Consider the following 16359-nt stretch of genomic DNA (forward strand, 5'->3'; position numbering starts at 1 on the left):
TGTAGGGTGGAGCTTTTAAAAGCTCTGCCTACCATTTTGCTTTTAGAAACTCTAGGAAGCACAAGTAAACCTGCAGTCTCTTGGGGAAATACAAAACAATACGATCTTTAATACAAAACGGAGCTTAGTTGTTGAGTTCTGTAAAGTTTTAAATTCCTTATATTATATTCCTAATTTCCAAAAACAACAGTGTCCATCTTGTCTTAGTTTAAAAGCAGACATTTAGAAGTCATCCAGGTTTTCATGGCTCTAAGACATGTTTGTAATTAAACTAATTGGATCCATCAAGTGTCATGGATAAATTTAACTGAGTATCATCAGTATAACAGTGAAAATTTACCCCTAATCTAATGATTTCACCTAATGGAAGCAAACATAAGAGGAAGGGTATTGGCCCAAGCAGTGAACCCTGAGGAACCCCAGGACTATACTTTGGTGTATGAAGAAGATTCATTAACATTTACAAACTGGAATCTATCAAATAAGTATGATTTAAACAATTTTAGAGCCATTTCTGCAATTCCAATATCATGTTTAAGCCTCTGATCGAATATTATAATCAACAGGACATTTTAAACATTTTATCTGAAAGAAGACACGTTTAACAGAAAAATACCAGCTTTTAATCTTTTTATTTGATTGTAATGTTGTTGTAACTATATGGGATAATACTTAAATGTTAAAAAATACAGAAAAAGCCAAAGGGGAAGCAAAGAACTAGCTTAAAGTAACAAAAGGACAGCTAAGACCTAAAAGTAGCAAAGGGCTAGAAAAGTCGACAAGTACCAAAACACCAGCTGAAAGTAGGAAAAGGCCAGCTAAAACCTACTGCAGCTTAAAGCTAAAAGCAGTAGAGGGCTAGCTAAAAGCTAAATGTTGCGGAATGGTAGCTATAGCTAACAGTAACCAAAGGCTAGAAAAAAATGCTGATGGTTGCAAGAGGCTAGCTAAGCGCTAAAAGTAGCAGAATGTTAGCTAAAAATTATTAGTAGCATAAGATGATTAAAACAGAGCAAGTATCCAGAAGTAGATTTTAAAGAGAACAATGTTTTGAAGGAACCAAAGAGACCTCAGTGTATTTCATATGGGTAATATTTGTAAATAAAGTCAAATATTTTGAAAAGTTACAAAAACTAAAACTTTTTTTTTTGTCACTGATACCTCGCCTGAGAACAAAGTGTGCATATTTCCGACTGCACCTGAAGGCATCTCCGGCTCAGCTCAGGCAGACACAAACCCAGCGGAGGGACGGTCCGGAGTTTTGTCGCAGGAAAAAGAAAAAAAAACGCTCTCAAATTCCTCACAGAACCTCTCCGACGAGTTCATGTAGTCTGCTGGTAAATAAACAGCTATCAGCCGGGGGTAAGTGGTTTTGTTTGGTGTTTTTAGACCCACAGTTTCCTTCTTGCCTGTACTTTTAACACCGAAGTTGAGTCGGGCCCCGGTCCCACGGCAGCGACCGAAGCAGGGATGTTGACTGCACTTTCTCCCCGCAGACGGTGACTATTTATACAGCAAAACAGCTTAGCTGTAGACTAAAACGTTCGGAACGGCACCTAGCTTGAGTCTAAGTAAAACAATAAGAATGTAAAAACGACTTAGTTGTGTTTTGTTCACCTGTGTCTGCATACGGTGTTAAAGTCGGTGAAACGTGTCGAAAAGCCACTTTGGTCACTGTTGAGTGTTTACTTCTGGTAGCCAGCAGGTTTCTGCTCCAGATGAGCAGACTTTAGAAATCATATGCAAAATATAAGTTAGGTAAATAATCACTGTTAGTTAAACCTTTTGATACTTTGGAAAGCAGCATGCCGCTTTGATCCTGTCGACTGTAGGTGTGTCTTTGCGGATTTTCTGACTCTTTAATGTGAAGTTTAATGTGCTCCAACAAGCTGGGACTTATTCTCCTAAATCAGCTATGATCTTTAGGACTCTCCACCCCTGTGTTAATGCATGCAACTCGGGGATAGGTCGCTTTACGGACCTGATTGATGTCTGTAAAATAAAAAAAAAACGCTTCCCAAACAGGATCCTTTAGGAGCCTGAAGGGACTCTGATGAACTCACGACAAGCTGCTATATTTTAGTACTTAGGTGACTGATTTGTGTATGGCTGGTGGTGAAAAATCAACAAACAGTAGGCTGAATCCTAATGAAGATCTCATTTCTTGCAGGGATGTTGGACTCCTGTGCTGCTGAGCATCGATGAGAGGGTTTTAGCTGTTGCAGATGCCACAGAGATGTCTCCGGGAGAGCCGGTCTGTGGATGACAGGAGAAAAACTGAATCCGTCTGGGTCAACATACTGTATCCTCACTTAGAGCCAGAGTGACACCTGTTCCAGTTCAAGTAAAAAAAAGAAAAACCCACGTCCACTCCCAGCCAGACGTTGCAATGCTGATGCCAAAACCACTGTGGGTGTGCGTGGCTCTGCTGTGGGTCCGAAGCTGCGGCTCCCACAGCCTGTTCACCTGTGAGCCGATCAGAATAAGTCGCTGCGCAGGGATGCCCTACAACATGACGTTCTTCCCCAACATGATGGAGCACTACGATCAGGATATTGCAGCCAGTAAAATGGAGGTAAGTCCTCAGCGTGTAACACTAACTGATGCGCCGTTTTGACGTGCTGTGAAATATTCCACGATATGTCAAGGCATTCCTACGTTACTGATCATTTATTACCTTTTAATAAAAGTAAAAACGGGGGGCTTTTTATCGAACTGTTTCCGTACCACATATGACGGATGTGGGGCCTCACCTGACAGGCGACTAAGTTAGAGATGAGTAAAGTACAACCCCGATTCTGAAAACGTTGGGACTTTGTGTAAAATAAAAACATGATGCAATAATTTGCCAATCTCAGAAAGCCATATTTTATTCACAGTGTAAAGACAGTAATCATATCACTTGTGTAAACTAAAAATATGTACAATTTATTTGAAAATATAAGGTATTTTAGAATTTTACGACAGCAACGCATCTAAAGAAATGTTGGGACGTGACCGTGTTTACTTCTGTGAAGCATCTCCTCTTCTTTTAACATCAGTCTGTAAACATCTGGACCTGAGGAGAGCAGCTGCTGGAGCTTTTAGAGGGAATGTTGTCCCATTCTGGTCTAATGTAGGATAGTAGCTGTTCAAGAGTCCTGGCTCTTCCTTGCTCAGTTTTTCATTTCAAGATGTGTTTTCAGTTGTTGGGATGTCTTGAATCCAGCAGGTCAGTTCAGCACCTGGACTCTTCTACTACGAAGCCATGCTGCTGTAATGGCTGCAGCATGCAGTTTCGTGTCGTCTTGCTGAAATATGCAACGTCTTCCCTGAAAAAGATGTCATCTGAATGGGAGCACATGTTGCGTTCTTAAACCTGTATATACTTTTCTGCATCGATGGATCTTTTCCAGATGTGTAAGCTGTTCATGGCATAGGCACTAATGCACCCCCATACCATCAGAGAGGCCGGCTTTTGAACTGTGTGCAGATAACAGGTTGGATGGTCCCTCTCCTCTTTAATACGGAGAATATGGTATCTGTGGTTTCCCCCAAAAAATGTTAAAATTTGATTTGTCTGACCACAAAATAAAGCATGCCACTTTAGCATGGAATGGTGTGCTGGTCAAGTTTTCGGGTATCCAAACAAAACAAAGTTTAAATCTGTCCTGTTAGAGTCTAACATTTGTAGATAAATGAAGACATAGATTTTTACTCTTTTTTTTTTAAACACTAGGGATCCGAATGATATGTGTGTATATATTGGTCCATGCGTTTGGATTATTGGAAATGCTCATTCTGTTCCAGTTCAGTCAGTCCAGTCGTTGTCTGAGGCAGAGCTGCTGTCACTTCAGTCTACAGTATGCACACAGATGCTGTGATTTCAGAAAAAAACCTGCCAAATTGTACATGTTTTGATATTGTTAAGAAGAGAGAGCAGAAACACGTGAACAACGTCAACAAAGTGGCCAGGTTGTTTAAAAATATTGTCATTTTACGAAAGTTTACAAAAACTTGTACTTGTGTGTGTATCGGATAAAACTCAGTCAGATCAGGTTGGATACCCTGGAGGAGGATTCCTTGGAGCACATCTGTATCTGTCTGCACACAGAAGGCAGGATCACAGCTGCCTTGTTGTCCAGAATCAAACAGCGTGGCTTTCTCAGAAAAAAACCCAAAAACCACTCAAATATTGATTGGTTGAAAGTTAGCCTCAATAAATTTCATAAACAGAAGACAGCATTTCATTACAATACAAGGAGTTGTGAAGACTGAAAAAGCAACAAAAGTAAGGACATTTCATCCAAATGACGGTTTTGTTTCCGTCTAATATGAGTTTAGTGTTTGCTACAACAGAGTAAAACAAAAGAACCAACAACATCACAAAGAATAGTCTTTTCCTCTGGCGTTATAACTAAATGCTGAATAATCATAAGTACAGATGAGCTTGTTTCAAGGTATACCAATGTGTTAACCCTCCTAAAACCCTTGTAACTTCAGATCCATTTGACCTGAAGGCCACGGGAGGGTTAACAGTTTCAAAACCTTTTAGTTTTTTTTGTTCTTACAGTTTCTGCAGTTCAAAGTCTTTATAATGAATAGTGACAGTGTGGGGTTTCCTCTGATTGCATGGAGCACAGAGTATAACTCCTCCTCGCTTATTTGTTGTTGTGAGCTGTCAGTCAGCTGTGTATGGTGGCCCAAAAAGGGACATTCCCTTAAACCTTTCCCTTTGTGAAAAAGACAAAGTCTGTTGTTTGTGCTTTTTATTACTGTAAATGATATCAGACAGTCATTGTTTGGCTACTAGAGGAGTGTTACCCATTTCTCTTTTTAAAGTAAAGCTGTTTTGAATCAATTGTTTGCAACAAGCTACAAGAGTTGTCATACACAGTATTGCCAAAAGTATTCACTCACCCATCCAAATCATTGTATTCAGGTGTTCCAATCACTTCCATGGCCACAACTGTATAAAATCAAGCACCTGAGCATGCAGACTGCTTCTACAAACATTAGTGAAAGAATGGGTCGCTCTCAGGAGCTCAGTGAATTCCAACGTGGTACCATGGTAGGATGCCTGTGCAATAAGTTCAGTCCTAAAACTCCCTGGTACTAAATATTCCACAGTCACGCCAGCATGCCGCCACTGGACTCTAGAGCAGTGGAGACATGTTCTCTGGGCTTCTGTATCTGACAATCCGATGGACGAGTCTGGGTTTGCTGGTTGCCAGGAGAACAGTACTTGTCTGGCTGCATTGTGCCAAGTGTAAAGTTTGGTGGAGGGGAGATCATGGTGTGGGGTTGTTTTTCAGTAATTGGGCTCGGTTGCTTAGTTCCAGTGAAAGGAACTCTTAATGCTTCAGCATAACAAGAGATTTTGGACTATTTAGGGATGGCCCCTTCCTGTTCCTACATGACTGAGCACCAGCACACAAAGCAAGGTCCATACAGACATGGATGAGTGAGTTTGGTGTGGAAGAACTTGACTGACCTGCACAGAGTCCTGACCTCTACCTGATGCAACCCCTTTGGGATGAATTAGAGCAGAGACTGTGAGACAGACCTTCTGTCCAACATCAGTGTCTGACCTCACAGATGACCTTCTGGAAGAATGGTCGTAAATTCCCATAAACACTCCTAAACCTGTGGAAAACCTTTTCAGAAGAGTTGAAGCTGTTATAGCTGCAAAGGGAGGACCAACATCATATTAAACCCTATGGATTGAGAATGGGATGTCACCCAAGGAAAAATAAGTCTGAATGGAGAGTGAATACTTTTAGTAATATGGTGTATGCATCCGTGAACTAAACAGCAGGTTCACTATAACTTGGTTAATTAACCCATTAATGCCAGCCTTACAGTGCTACTTTACAAACACAATACGCCTGTTTACTTTTGAACTTTAACAAAATGTAGCCGGTCTTTATTGTATGACATTAGGTTCAAAAAAACAATATACTTTAAAACCTATGGGTTTCTGGTGTTTTATTTAACACTGAATTCAAAGTTTCATCTCAATATTTGTGATCAAAATAAGATTTCGTCCTTGAATTTAAACATCGGTAGCTGGTGACAACACATTTATAATCTATGTCAGGCATTCATGAAGTGTTGACGTATCTGAAACGATTTAAGCAGTGACTACCAATATATTCACCTGTGTTCTAATTTTATTTTTTGTATTTCTCCATCAAAACTACCTAAACTATAATATAATGTTATTATAGCTAAAAATTAATACATTTAATATATGTAATATTAAGCAGCAGTAATAACAGTAGAAGCTGTGTTTCTGTTTTTAAATAAAAACAAATATGTCTTGATCAGTTTAAATTTTTTTGATTTAATAATATGTTCTAGTACAGTGAAACTGTAGTACTTTGCTCAAGGTTTTCAAACCATCACAATCTTATACCAACCCATGCTTAACCCTTCCTCAGTAATGTACCACTAAAAGTTGATAACTCGTGTCCTAGCAACAGCTTCTCTTCAACTCAGAAAATTTGGTTTGTTTTCATCTGGAGCTGCACTCTGCAGGGAAGAGAGGCAGGGCAGCATCTGTCTGGTGTTCAGATGGCACAACAAAACACAAAATACCTTCTCCGTCCTCTGTATCAACAGGCTACGGGAAGGTAACGTGCAGGTCAGCAGAAAAGAGTAAGAAGCAGCAGCTCTTACAAGCAGGGACACATTCACTGGTACTCGCTGTAAATGTAAGGAATATTTTGCTCCAAGATTTGCATAGCATTTCATCTTCTGGGCTTCATGACATTTTACCAGAGGGCATGATTGGGGGGGGGGGTCCTGATTTGAATGAGGGAGTGATTAACAGGCTTCTGCAGGCAGAAAGGACCTGCTGAAAAGCAGGGAAACAATGAAAACGTGCAGGATTGCGTTCCTCGAGGACCAGGGTTGGGTCCGCTGTTCTAGTTCATTGCTAAGTTTTACACTATATACAGTATGTAGTGTTTGTGTAGTTATCGCCTGTGTGTGTGTGTGTGTATGTTCATTCGTTTGTCTGTTAACAAAATATCTCATCGACCACTGAACAGTTTCTGTTGAAACATTTACAAAGTATTCACTTGGTGTGCATCTACAACTGATTATCCTTTGAAGTCAACCCAGTTCAAGATGGCCCACACAGCCAACAGACCTTAGAAATCACAAAAATGGTTATAACTCTGCCAGTTTTATAGATATTGAGCTAAAATTTGCTGTGATTTTAGTCGAGCACCATTCCCATCACATAAACATCTAAAACTCATTAAGTTCTGGGCTGAGGCTAATTCAAGATGGTCACTACAGCTAATTGAACTTGGCCAACACATAAATGGCTCGGTCACTTTAACAGATATCCAGCTCAGATTTGTTGTGGTAGTAGCTGAGAGCCATGAGCCTGGGTTCTTTGTGTTTTGTTTTGTAGATTTGTTGGATTGAGTTTATCTTGTCATGTTGTTCACTGAGTTTTCTTTTTCTTACTCTCTTGTTTTGAGAACCCTTGTGTTTAGTTTGCCACTGTCTCCCTGTGTCATCTTTTCCTTCTCGTTACCTCATCCAGTCCACTTGTGATCACTCCTCCCAGCCTCCCTAAACTCCAGGTCCTCATTCCATCTTCAGCCTGTCATACTGGTCGTCTCCTGCATGTTTCCCCATGTGCTCCTTGTGACTTAGTTTCTTTGTATCTTGTTCCGCTGCCCTCACGGCTTTTTGTTTTCCAATTAAACTCTTTTTTTTTTTTTTTGTATTCGATCCCTGAGTCAAGCCTGCATCTTTGACTCCAGTTTTCAAACAGACACTCTGAGCACTAGCAGATGCAGGAAGTTTATTTTCAAGGTTTGACCAAAACAGCTACAGGTCTGCCATTTCTCAACACAAGCTGATCTTAGTTTGAAACTCTGGGGTGAAACTTGGCAGCCTTCTAATTATACATGCGGCGTTATTTTGACAGAAGCCTTTGTGAGGGCTGCAACATTTTTCCTGCCGTACCTTTCAAACCAGGTGTTGTCTCGCGTCTCCTCAGCAGTGAAAGCAGCCTTTCTGGTCGGAGCATCCTGTGTCTTGACATTCCTCTGGGCCAGGGCTTGGGTTACGTACTTTTTGGTGTCTGTGTTTTCGAGCAGGAGCGGAGATCAGTTGAAGGAATCTTTTGTGTGACATCTGGCAAACGCTGCAGGCTTCTTGTTTCACAGTAACCTTGGCCACGGGCTGCTCTGTGGACTTTGTTGTGAGGAGCCTTTGATTTTTGGAGGAAGAGGAGGGACACGCCCAGTCCCACACAAAGCCTGCTGCGCATACCACGCCGAGTATCCTCTGTCTGTTAATGACTCACTGAAAGTGTCTTACTTCCATCGTCCTGTCTCCCGTGTGAGAGGCTTGCGTTTAACATTGCACATTTTGTGAAGCTATGCTTTTTTTTGTCTGAACAGAAAGATAAGGGTTTGCTCAAAACCTTGACGAGTAAGAGCCTAGTCATTTCCCCAAATGGTCCTTGAAGCACTTTGCTACAGACGTTCCCTTAAAGAGCAGATCAGCTCGACCTCCCCTGCTGAGCCGGAGCCGAAGGGTTCTGAAACGAGGGCAGTTTTTACAGTAAGGGCTGTGTTGTAAATAAAGGTCAGATTGTTGAGCCGTGAGGAGCTCAGAGTCACGGACCTCCGAAGGAGAGAAACAAGGCCGCCTACTGTCGGGGGGGGGTCCCGGGCCTCAGAGGTGTGGGCCTTCTGCCAGACGGGCTTTAAGAAGAGAGGAGACGTCAAACCGTTAACTCTGTTTTCTTTGTTCTGTGAACAAACGTGAACACTTTCATTAAGCTTGATCGCAGCCAAACCCCAAATCTTACACTCTTTTGTCTATCTTGTTGCAGAAGTCGAACAAGGAGAATTATTTGCAGATGTAGTTGTTCTTTTATGTGTTGTGTCTTTATTTTCTAAATTGCGCATTGGAAATACAAAACGGAGTAGTTTTGGACTATTAGGATGTGGATTCAAAAGAAGCTCAGTTGTGAAAAAAGATTATTTTTTAAGGTTAAATAGAGTCCAGCTGTGCAGGATCTTGATTTTACTGAACTGGATTGAAGTTGTTTTTAGTGTAAATCCATATATAATGTTTCTCCTCTGAACAGACCTGTGCATTCAAGCCCTCTCCTCTTTTCTCTGTGTGTTTCCCAAATGTCTGTAGGCTCATTTCCTGCCGCGACAACACCCCCTTTCCTTTCCAGTCTGCAGGCTCTTGACCGGTGTGTTGAAACAGAGGAATATGATTTTCAGCCCTGTGAATGGGCAGCTTTGTGTGGAGCTGAACAGAATAGCTCGGCTACACAAAGTAACCTGTTAACTAACATACAGTGGGTTTTAACCCCCTCCTTAAAACCGTTAAAAAGTCGACTTACAGCTTCGTGTCACACTTTTATTTGTAGATAGTTTAGGAAGGATTGTGGAGAAAAAACAAGCCAGTTATTGAAAAGGAGGGGAATAAAGCAAAAACGGGACACATTTTTTAAAAATGAACAAGGTTATGTCTGCATACTTTGCTGCACAGTTAATCATCTCTGAAAGCCTCGGTTAGGGGTTGATGACCTCCTTATGAGCCAAATGGAGCTTTGCATGTTGTGCAAACATTGGATTCCTCAATTCAGACAGTAGATGTCTGTAAAATAAATATATTTGTGAAGATGGACGACAGTGCTGGAAATCTGAATAAAAACGTTCATGCAAACTAATCACAAGGTGTATTTTTTGTATCAAGTTTTAAATCAAGCATGGTTTGCAGCTACAGCTCTTTTTATGACAGGAAGTCATTTTGAGTCTAATGTTTGTTTGTTTTTTTATCTCTCTAAATTCTTTGATTCCAGCCCTTTATGCCCCTGGCAAACCTGCACTGTTCTCCGGACGTCCACCACTTCCTGTGCCAAGCCTTTGTTCCAGCATGCACCGAGGAGAACAGGGTGATCCGCCCGTGCAGGGAAAAATGCGAGGCCGTTCTGTCTGACTGCGAGGAGTACATTCGCACGTTCGGTGTCACCTGGCCTCCTGAGCTGCAGTGTGACAAGTAAGAAAGCATCAGTTCATCAAAGCTTATATGAATCAATCCATAACCTTGTTACTGGGTTTCTCTTGTAGATTGGACCCGTGTGATTCAGATGGTTCTGTGATCTCTTCAACCACCCCACTGACCTCGTCATCACCTAAGAGAGACCTTGGTTTCTGGTGCCCACTGCAGCTGAAGACCAAGCCGGGTCACGGCTCGTTGTTCCTGGGTGCCCAGGACTGCGCTCCCCCCTGCTCCAGCATGTACTTCAAGCCCCACGACATTGAATTCGCCAAGAGCTTCATCGGCGTGTGCTCCATCATCTGCCTGGGCGCCACGCTCTTCACCTTTCTCACTTTCCTCATCGACGTCAAGCGCTTCCGGTACCCGGAGCGCCCGATAATCTTCTACGCCGTCTGCTACAGCTTCGTCTCGCTCATATACTTCATTGGTTTCCTGCTGGGGAACCACGCCGCCTGCACCAAAGCCTCTCACCCCGCAGGCGTGGACACCGTGGTGCTGGGCTCTCACAGCAAAGGCTGCACTCTGCTTTTTATGCTCCTCTACTTCTTCTCCATGGCGGGTATCGTCTGGTGGGTCATACTCACCATCACCTGGTTTCTGGCAGCTGGACCCAAGTGGAGCTGTGAGGCCATTGAGAAAAAAGCGGTATGGTTAATAAGCAATGCTGCTAAAAAATAGGATTTACCTCCCACCCCTAGTAGAAATGTGGAACATCAGTTCAGAGACGCCAGCGATTGTTCATTTTGTTCTTTTCCTCCTCTGTCCTCAGGTGTGGTTCCACACTGCTGCCTGGGGAATCCCCGGCGCGTTAACGGTCATGCTGCTGGCCCTGAACAAGGTCGAAGGGGACAACATCAGCGGCGTTTGCTTCGTGGGGCTCTACGACCTGGACGCGCTGCGGTACTTCGTCCTGGCTCCGCTGTGCGGGGGCATCCTGGTCGGCCTCTTCCTCATCTTGGCGGGTATCGTTTCGCTCAACCACGTCCGGCAGGTGATCCAGCACGACGAGCGCAACCAGGAGAAGCTGAAGAAGTTCATGATCCGCATTGGGGTGTTCAGCTGCCTCTACCTGGTCCCGCTGGTCACCCTGTTAGCCTGCTACACGTATGAACAAAGTCACCGCAGCACCTGGGAGAACACGTGGATCCACGACCGCTGTCAGGAGTATAGCATCCCCTGCTCCTACAAGGTAGCTGGGGCTTCTCACCTGTGTCTGCACAATCCTAAAACTTTTAAAAATGCAAAATGCTCACTGGGGTTTGCATCTTTTATATAAAACGTATACTTATACATACTTTCTTAGCAAAGTCAATCTTTGAATAAAAAATAAAACCAGTTATGACAATAACACCCTTTAGTTAGGAACTGAATGTCGTTTGAGATTAGATTTTTACTTCACAGATACTTTAATAACAGACAAAACCCACATTTAATACAAACTACTGGAGATCCCTGCGCAGTTAGGGCTTTGTTCACTCTGCTTCTGTTTTGGCTCTATTAATAACTGGAACAAAGTTTCCAAACATTCATCTTACTTACGCTCATCCACTGATTTGGCGAACAGGAAATTGCCTCTCGGCAGACAGCTTTATTTGAGCCCACAGGCTTTAGCAGAGCATCATAATTGTGTAAACGGTCAAAGTAAAGGTATGCTTTATTTTCTCTAAAAGATGATTTATGGTCCAAAATTACTCGTTTGTTCAAAAAAAAAAGGGCAGCCCCAAGAAAAACCCTGCTGGGGATTTTAAATTTAAAAGTGTTTTGTAATTTGTCTCTTTCAAGAATAAGATGAGCAACTTGTAACAAAAAGTTCAGGTTACTAAAGTATCAGTACGAGACAAAATGTCAACAACAATCTTTTTACTGTCAAATACAAATTGTAGGTTTAACGTGAACCAGCTGAACAGGCTCTACTGTCATATTTTAAATTTCAACAGGATTATTAATTATTATTATTAATTATTAATTATTAAAAATGATCTTAGGCCCCTGTGTGTTTTTTTTTTGCAGTCTAACTACTTCTGCATACTTTGTGCTGTTTCAGCCATTCATTTATCAAAACATTCAGCTCATTCAGGAGACAGGAGCTTTGACTTTTAGTTGTCGTAACTTTTATATTTATAAAAAAATAAAATTCCACTTAGAAATACATTGAGATCTCACTGAAATATGCTTCAACATACTTGTTCTAATTTTGTCTTCTTATGTTACTTTTCATTTCTAGCTAGCCTTGTGATACTTTTAGGTTTTAACTTACCTTTTACTACATTTAGCATTTAGCTAGCGTTTAGCTTGTGCCTTGCTAATTTTAACTAGCATTTTACTTCTTTTAGCTTTAACAACTCAGGTTCAGCTTCTTCAGCAGTCAGTCAGCATTCTGCATTTAATTAATTGTTACAAAAAATGTGATCTGTCCAGTTGAATTTCCCTTTATTTGTTAATTTTCACACTTGCTTTAAACCACAAGGACCTTATTACCGTTCGGACCTGTGACTTGTGTTCCAGGCTGCAGAGCTCCACCGTCCTGACCTCTCTCTGTTTCTCGTAAAATACCTGATGACTCTGGTGGCTGGAATATCTGCAGTGTTCTGGGTCAGCAGCAAAAAGACCTGTTCTGAGTGGGCCTACTTCTTCAACAGGACCCACAAAAAAGAGTAAGAATCCATCTTTCACCACCTTTTAGTTGCCGGAGCAGAAACACAGATCTGATAACTGTCGTGTCCTGCGACCCGCAGTCCCATCAGCGAGAGCCGCCGAGTGCTCCAGGAGTCCTGCGAGTTCTTCCTGAAGCACAACAGCCGCGTCCAGCACAAGAAGAAGCACTACAAGTCCAGCTCCCACAAGCTCAAAGTCATCTCTAAGTCCATGGGTACGAGCACCGGCGTTGCTCCGGCCGGCGCCGGCGCCGTCACCAGTCAGGGCACGTCTGCTGCAGGCAACACCCAAGGCTCGCTGTCTGACGCCTCGGCCCGGGAGCAGCTGGACCGAGGCGCCTCCAGCCGAAGCTCCAGGAGGGGGGAGAGGGAACGGGAGAGGGAGGTGGGCGAGAGACGCAGCAAAGGGGGGAGCTCCAGCAAAGTCAGCAGCCAATCGGAGAGCAGAGCTCCAGATGGGAAGTAAGATAAGCATGAAACTTATTTTTTTGATCTTAATCTTTGTATGTCAATGTTTTACAAAAGCACAACCAAAAAAATAACCACATATTTAGCTCCAGAAATACTTAAGCTTTAATACATGTTTTGCAAATTTAGCTGCTTACCAATTCACTTTGCTGTTATACTGTTAATATGGGCTTATAGTAGAAACTCTCAGCTTTGACCCTAGAATATTCACATTCACTTCAGAGGAAGTGTTTTTAAGGGCTTAAATGTAATTCAATAAAGGGCAGAGTCATCTGGTTCTGCCATCACTGAACACCAGACACTTTTCAGTCTAGACTCTTCTCATTTGTGGTTCAACAGCGTAACAAGCCACCACATGCCGTGAGGCCAGGGGTGGACCCCCCCCCCCCCTTTTATCTTCACAAAGCTTTTAAAGATTTTAATTTCCACTATGTGTTTTTTTTTACACAGAAATGGTGATGTTGTTGAACTTCAAAACAGTACCCACACTTTCCCCCTCTTATTAGTCAGGTCTATGTTTATCTTAAATTCACCGATTTAAGGAGTACTGTTCCAAACTGAGTGTTGTCCATTCGTGCATTCTGGTTTTCTCTGCAATATGCTAGAGCAGGTGATTTATCCTCCCCGAGCCCTGCAGCGAGCTGACTTCACTGCATGTCGGATTTAAGTGACAGTCTCGCAGTCAACCCCAGGCCTTCTGTCTCTGTAAAGAATGAGTAAATAATGAAGACGACTCGTAGGTGTGACAACCACGATTAATGCGCTGCGTGTCCTGTCTGTTTGTTAGATTGAGTCCGATGAGCGAGCTGTCAGAGGCCAGACAGGTCACCGTCTCACAGCAGCAGCAGCAGCATCCAGCTTTAAGCCTCTCACACACCAGCGTCATCCAGGACTCCGCCCTCCAGGCGGTGCACCCGGCGTCTGAGGAGAGCAAGGAGCCAAAGGACATCTGACCTCAACGCTCACTCATTCATCCATGACACACCCAGTTAGATTTGATGCTGGTTTCTGTCTTCATGCCACTGAATATGTTTGTTAGCTGCAAAATTCAACAAACCTAGTATTACCGATGTGCCATGTTGGACCTGAAGCTGCGAGATGTAGCCTGGAGTTGCTGTTATTGTTGGCTGGTTGAGTTTGTTGGGCGAGGGCTGTGTTCCAGCTTTACTGAGCTTTTACTCTGAATGTTGAAGAACACTGCTGTGTCCCAACTACTTAGGTCTTTAAGTCTCATAGGCTGCATTAGGTCAGCTGTCTTATACGTGTTAGCTGAATGATAAATAGTGTTCGCTGATAAACAAATGCATCATATGTGTAAATATCCTTTTTTTTATTGTAGAATCGAAGTCTTCCACTGTGTTAGTCAGAACACTGACAGGTCAGGACACCCTGCGGTAAACTGGCTTCATCTCATGTCTTACTGGTTTTCCTGAACAGAGGGTTTATCTCCACGCCTTCCGTTCTTACGCACATTAAGCGCCACGTTTTTGCTCTTAAACTTCACGTCATCAAAGGGGTAGTTTGGATCTTCTGAAGCCAGGTTCCCGTGGAACGGTTACGAACCGTTAATATCTTACCTGCTGTAGATCGCTCGTTGAACGGCTCCAGATCGGAGAAAATGAGTTTAATTCTCAACCTGGCTGACGAGCTAACGGCTGGTCGGAGCGGGGCCAGCGTAAAATTGGCGTGCAGCCGTAACGGTTCGTGTGAATTCCACTTTATAAACCTTCACACTGCCATCGGTTTTAAACCATTTCTGCCTAGTTATTCTGGCAGAAATATGCAAAGAGTGATACAGCTAGCTGCTGCTGCTTGTGTAGAATCTGATCTAAATTAGCATGGTATATGAAACTGAAGGTTTATAAAAGAGTGTCTGCATGAATGACAGTGAAATATTTCAGATGCAAGTTGTTTTAAAACGACTCTTTGCTCTTGGCTCCACTCAGACTAGCTATCAGCTCGTCAGCCTGCTCCATAATAAACTATTAAACCCCACTTTAAAAGATCTGAACTATGGCTTTAAATTATGCATTTATTCCAACCGCCTGTCTTAACTCTTTCTTTATTGTTTTAGATAATTTTGTCCTTTTTTTGTGCACAGATGTCTTAAAAGACATACCAGCTGGATTTAAAGTACTTCTTTATAATATTGCAAAACAAAACACAAAAAAACCCAACTTTTTTTTAAGAAACTTTAAAGGAAAACCACAAATGTTTTTCATGTGCAATGCTGTACGTTTGTAGATTTCGATTCAAACTGAGGAAGAACAAATCAAGTGAACACTGAGCTTTTTTGTCAATATCATTTAACCACTAATTATTAAGTCGTCCTAAATGAAAACATCTGAGGGTGTGTAAAGAGTATTTAAAGCATAAAGGTCACAAACGGTGCGTCTCAAGTTCTTCCACGACAGCTCGTGTGATTTATTTAAAATCGTATCCTGCTGTGTTGTACGTCAAGCGGCAAAAGGGACTGATCGTTCCCCTTAAATTTATTTTCCTTTCGATATGTGGGGAGGCACGAGAGAATTCCAAGAGCACAAAGTCAAAGGGAATGTGTGTCGGTGTGTTTCATATTTCTGTCGTGTAGCTGGAGGTATAAGATGTTTCAGATCTACTTAGTTTGTCACGTGTTTTATACAGTTTCATTTTTGTTGTTGTTGTTGTTGCATTGTTCCTCTGTGCTGTCTTACTTTGGTAAAATGGCAAAATAAAATCCTGAGTTTCTAAGTTCCTGTGTCAGATTTGTTCCTGCGTGCTGTATTTAAAGCTCATTTCAGCCCATTTAAAGCGGGTTTTGTATTGAACATTGTATATCCTATTTGTTGCAGATGGCCCTTTAGATGACCTCGGACTGGAGGATCAGACTGGGCTGACGAGCTAACGGCTCACCCGAAGACCCAGGCTTTTAGCTGCCATCTTAAGAACTTTAATCTTAAAACAATTCACAGAGTTTCCCCCTCTTCATAAGCCTCTGCATAGCTGTTAATTTCACATTACATTGTTATTTACGTGTACATGTAGCATTTCTGTGGCATTCAGGTGTCACAACAGGAATTTCATTATATTTTGGCCTAAATACTTGTAATGCAAAATGGAAGTTGGTGTAAAAGTTGAAAGAATGTGGAAGGTTGGAGCTGTTTTAAGATGGCAGCAATCTGCTTTGGAAGAAGCTCTTATTATTCCAGCAATACCATCTAAAGCA

General features: G+C 42.3%; 1 protein-coding gene across 1 annotated transcript; it reads left to right on the top strand.

Annotated features, from left to right (window-relative positions):
• Positions 1–1205: 1205 nt before the first annotated feature.
• LOC108234227 (frizzled-6) lies at positions 1206–15884 on the top strand. The gene is made up of 8 exons (XM_017413268.3): positions 1206–1362; positions 2171–2575; positions 9833–10029; positions 10101–10677; positions 10802–11221; positions 12538–12686; positions 12768–13148; positions 13942–15884. The coding sequence occupies exons 2-8, from the start codon at positions 2390–2392 to the stop codon at positions 14105–14107; spliced, it is 2076 nt and encodes a 691-aa protein (XP_017268757.1). The 5' UTR covers positions 1206–1362; positions 2171–2389; the 3' UTR covers positions 14108–15884.
• Positions 15885–16359: the final 475 nt, after the last annotated feature.

The sequence above is a fragment of the Kryptolebias marmoratus genome, linkage group LG16 (genome assembly GCF_001649575.2).
Source record: "Kryptolebias marmoratus isolate JLee-2015 linkage group LG16, ASM164957v2, whole genome shotgun sequence".
Classification (NCBI taxonomy): Eukaryota; Metazoa; Chordata; class Actinopteri; order Cyprinodontiformes; family Rivulidae; genus Kryptolebias; species Kryptolebias marmoratus.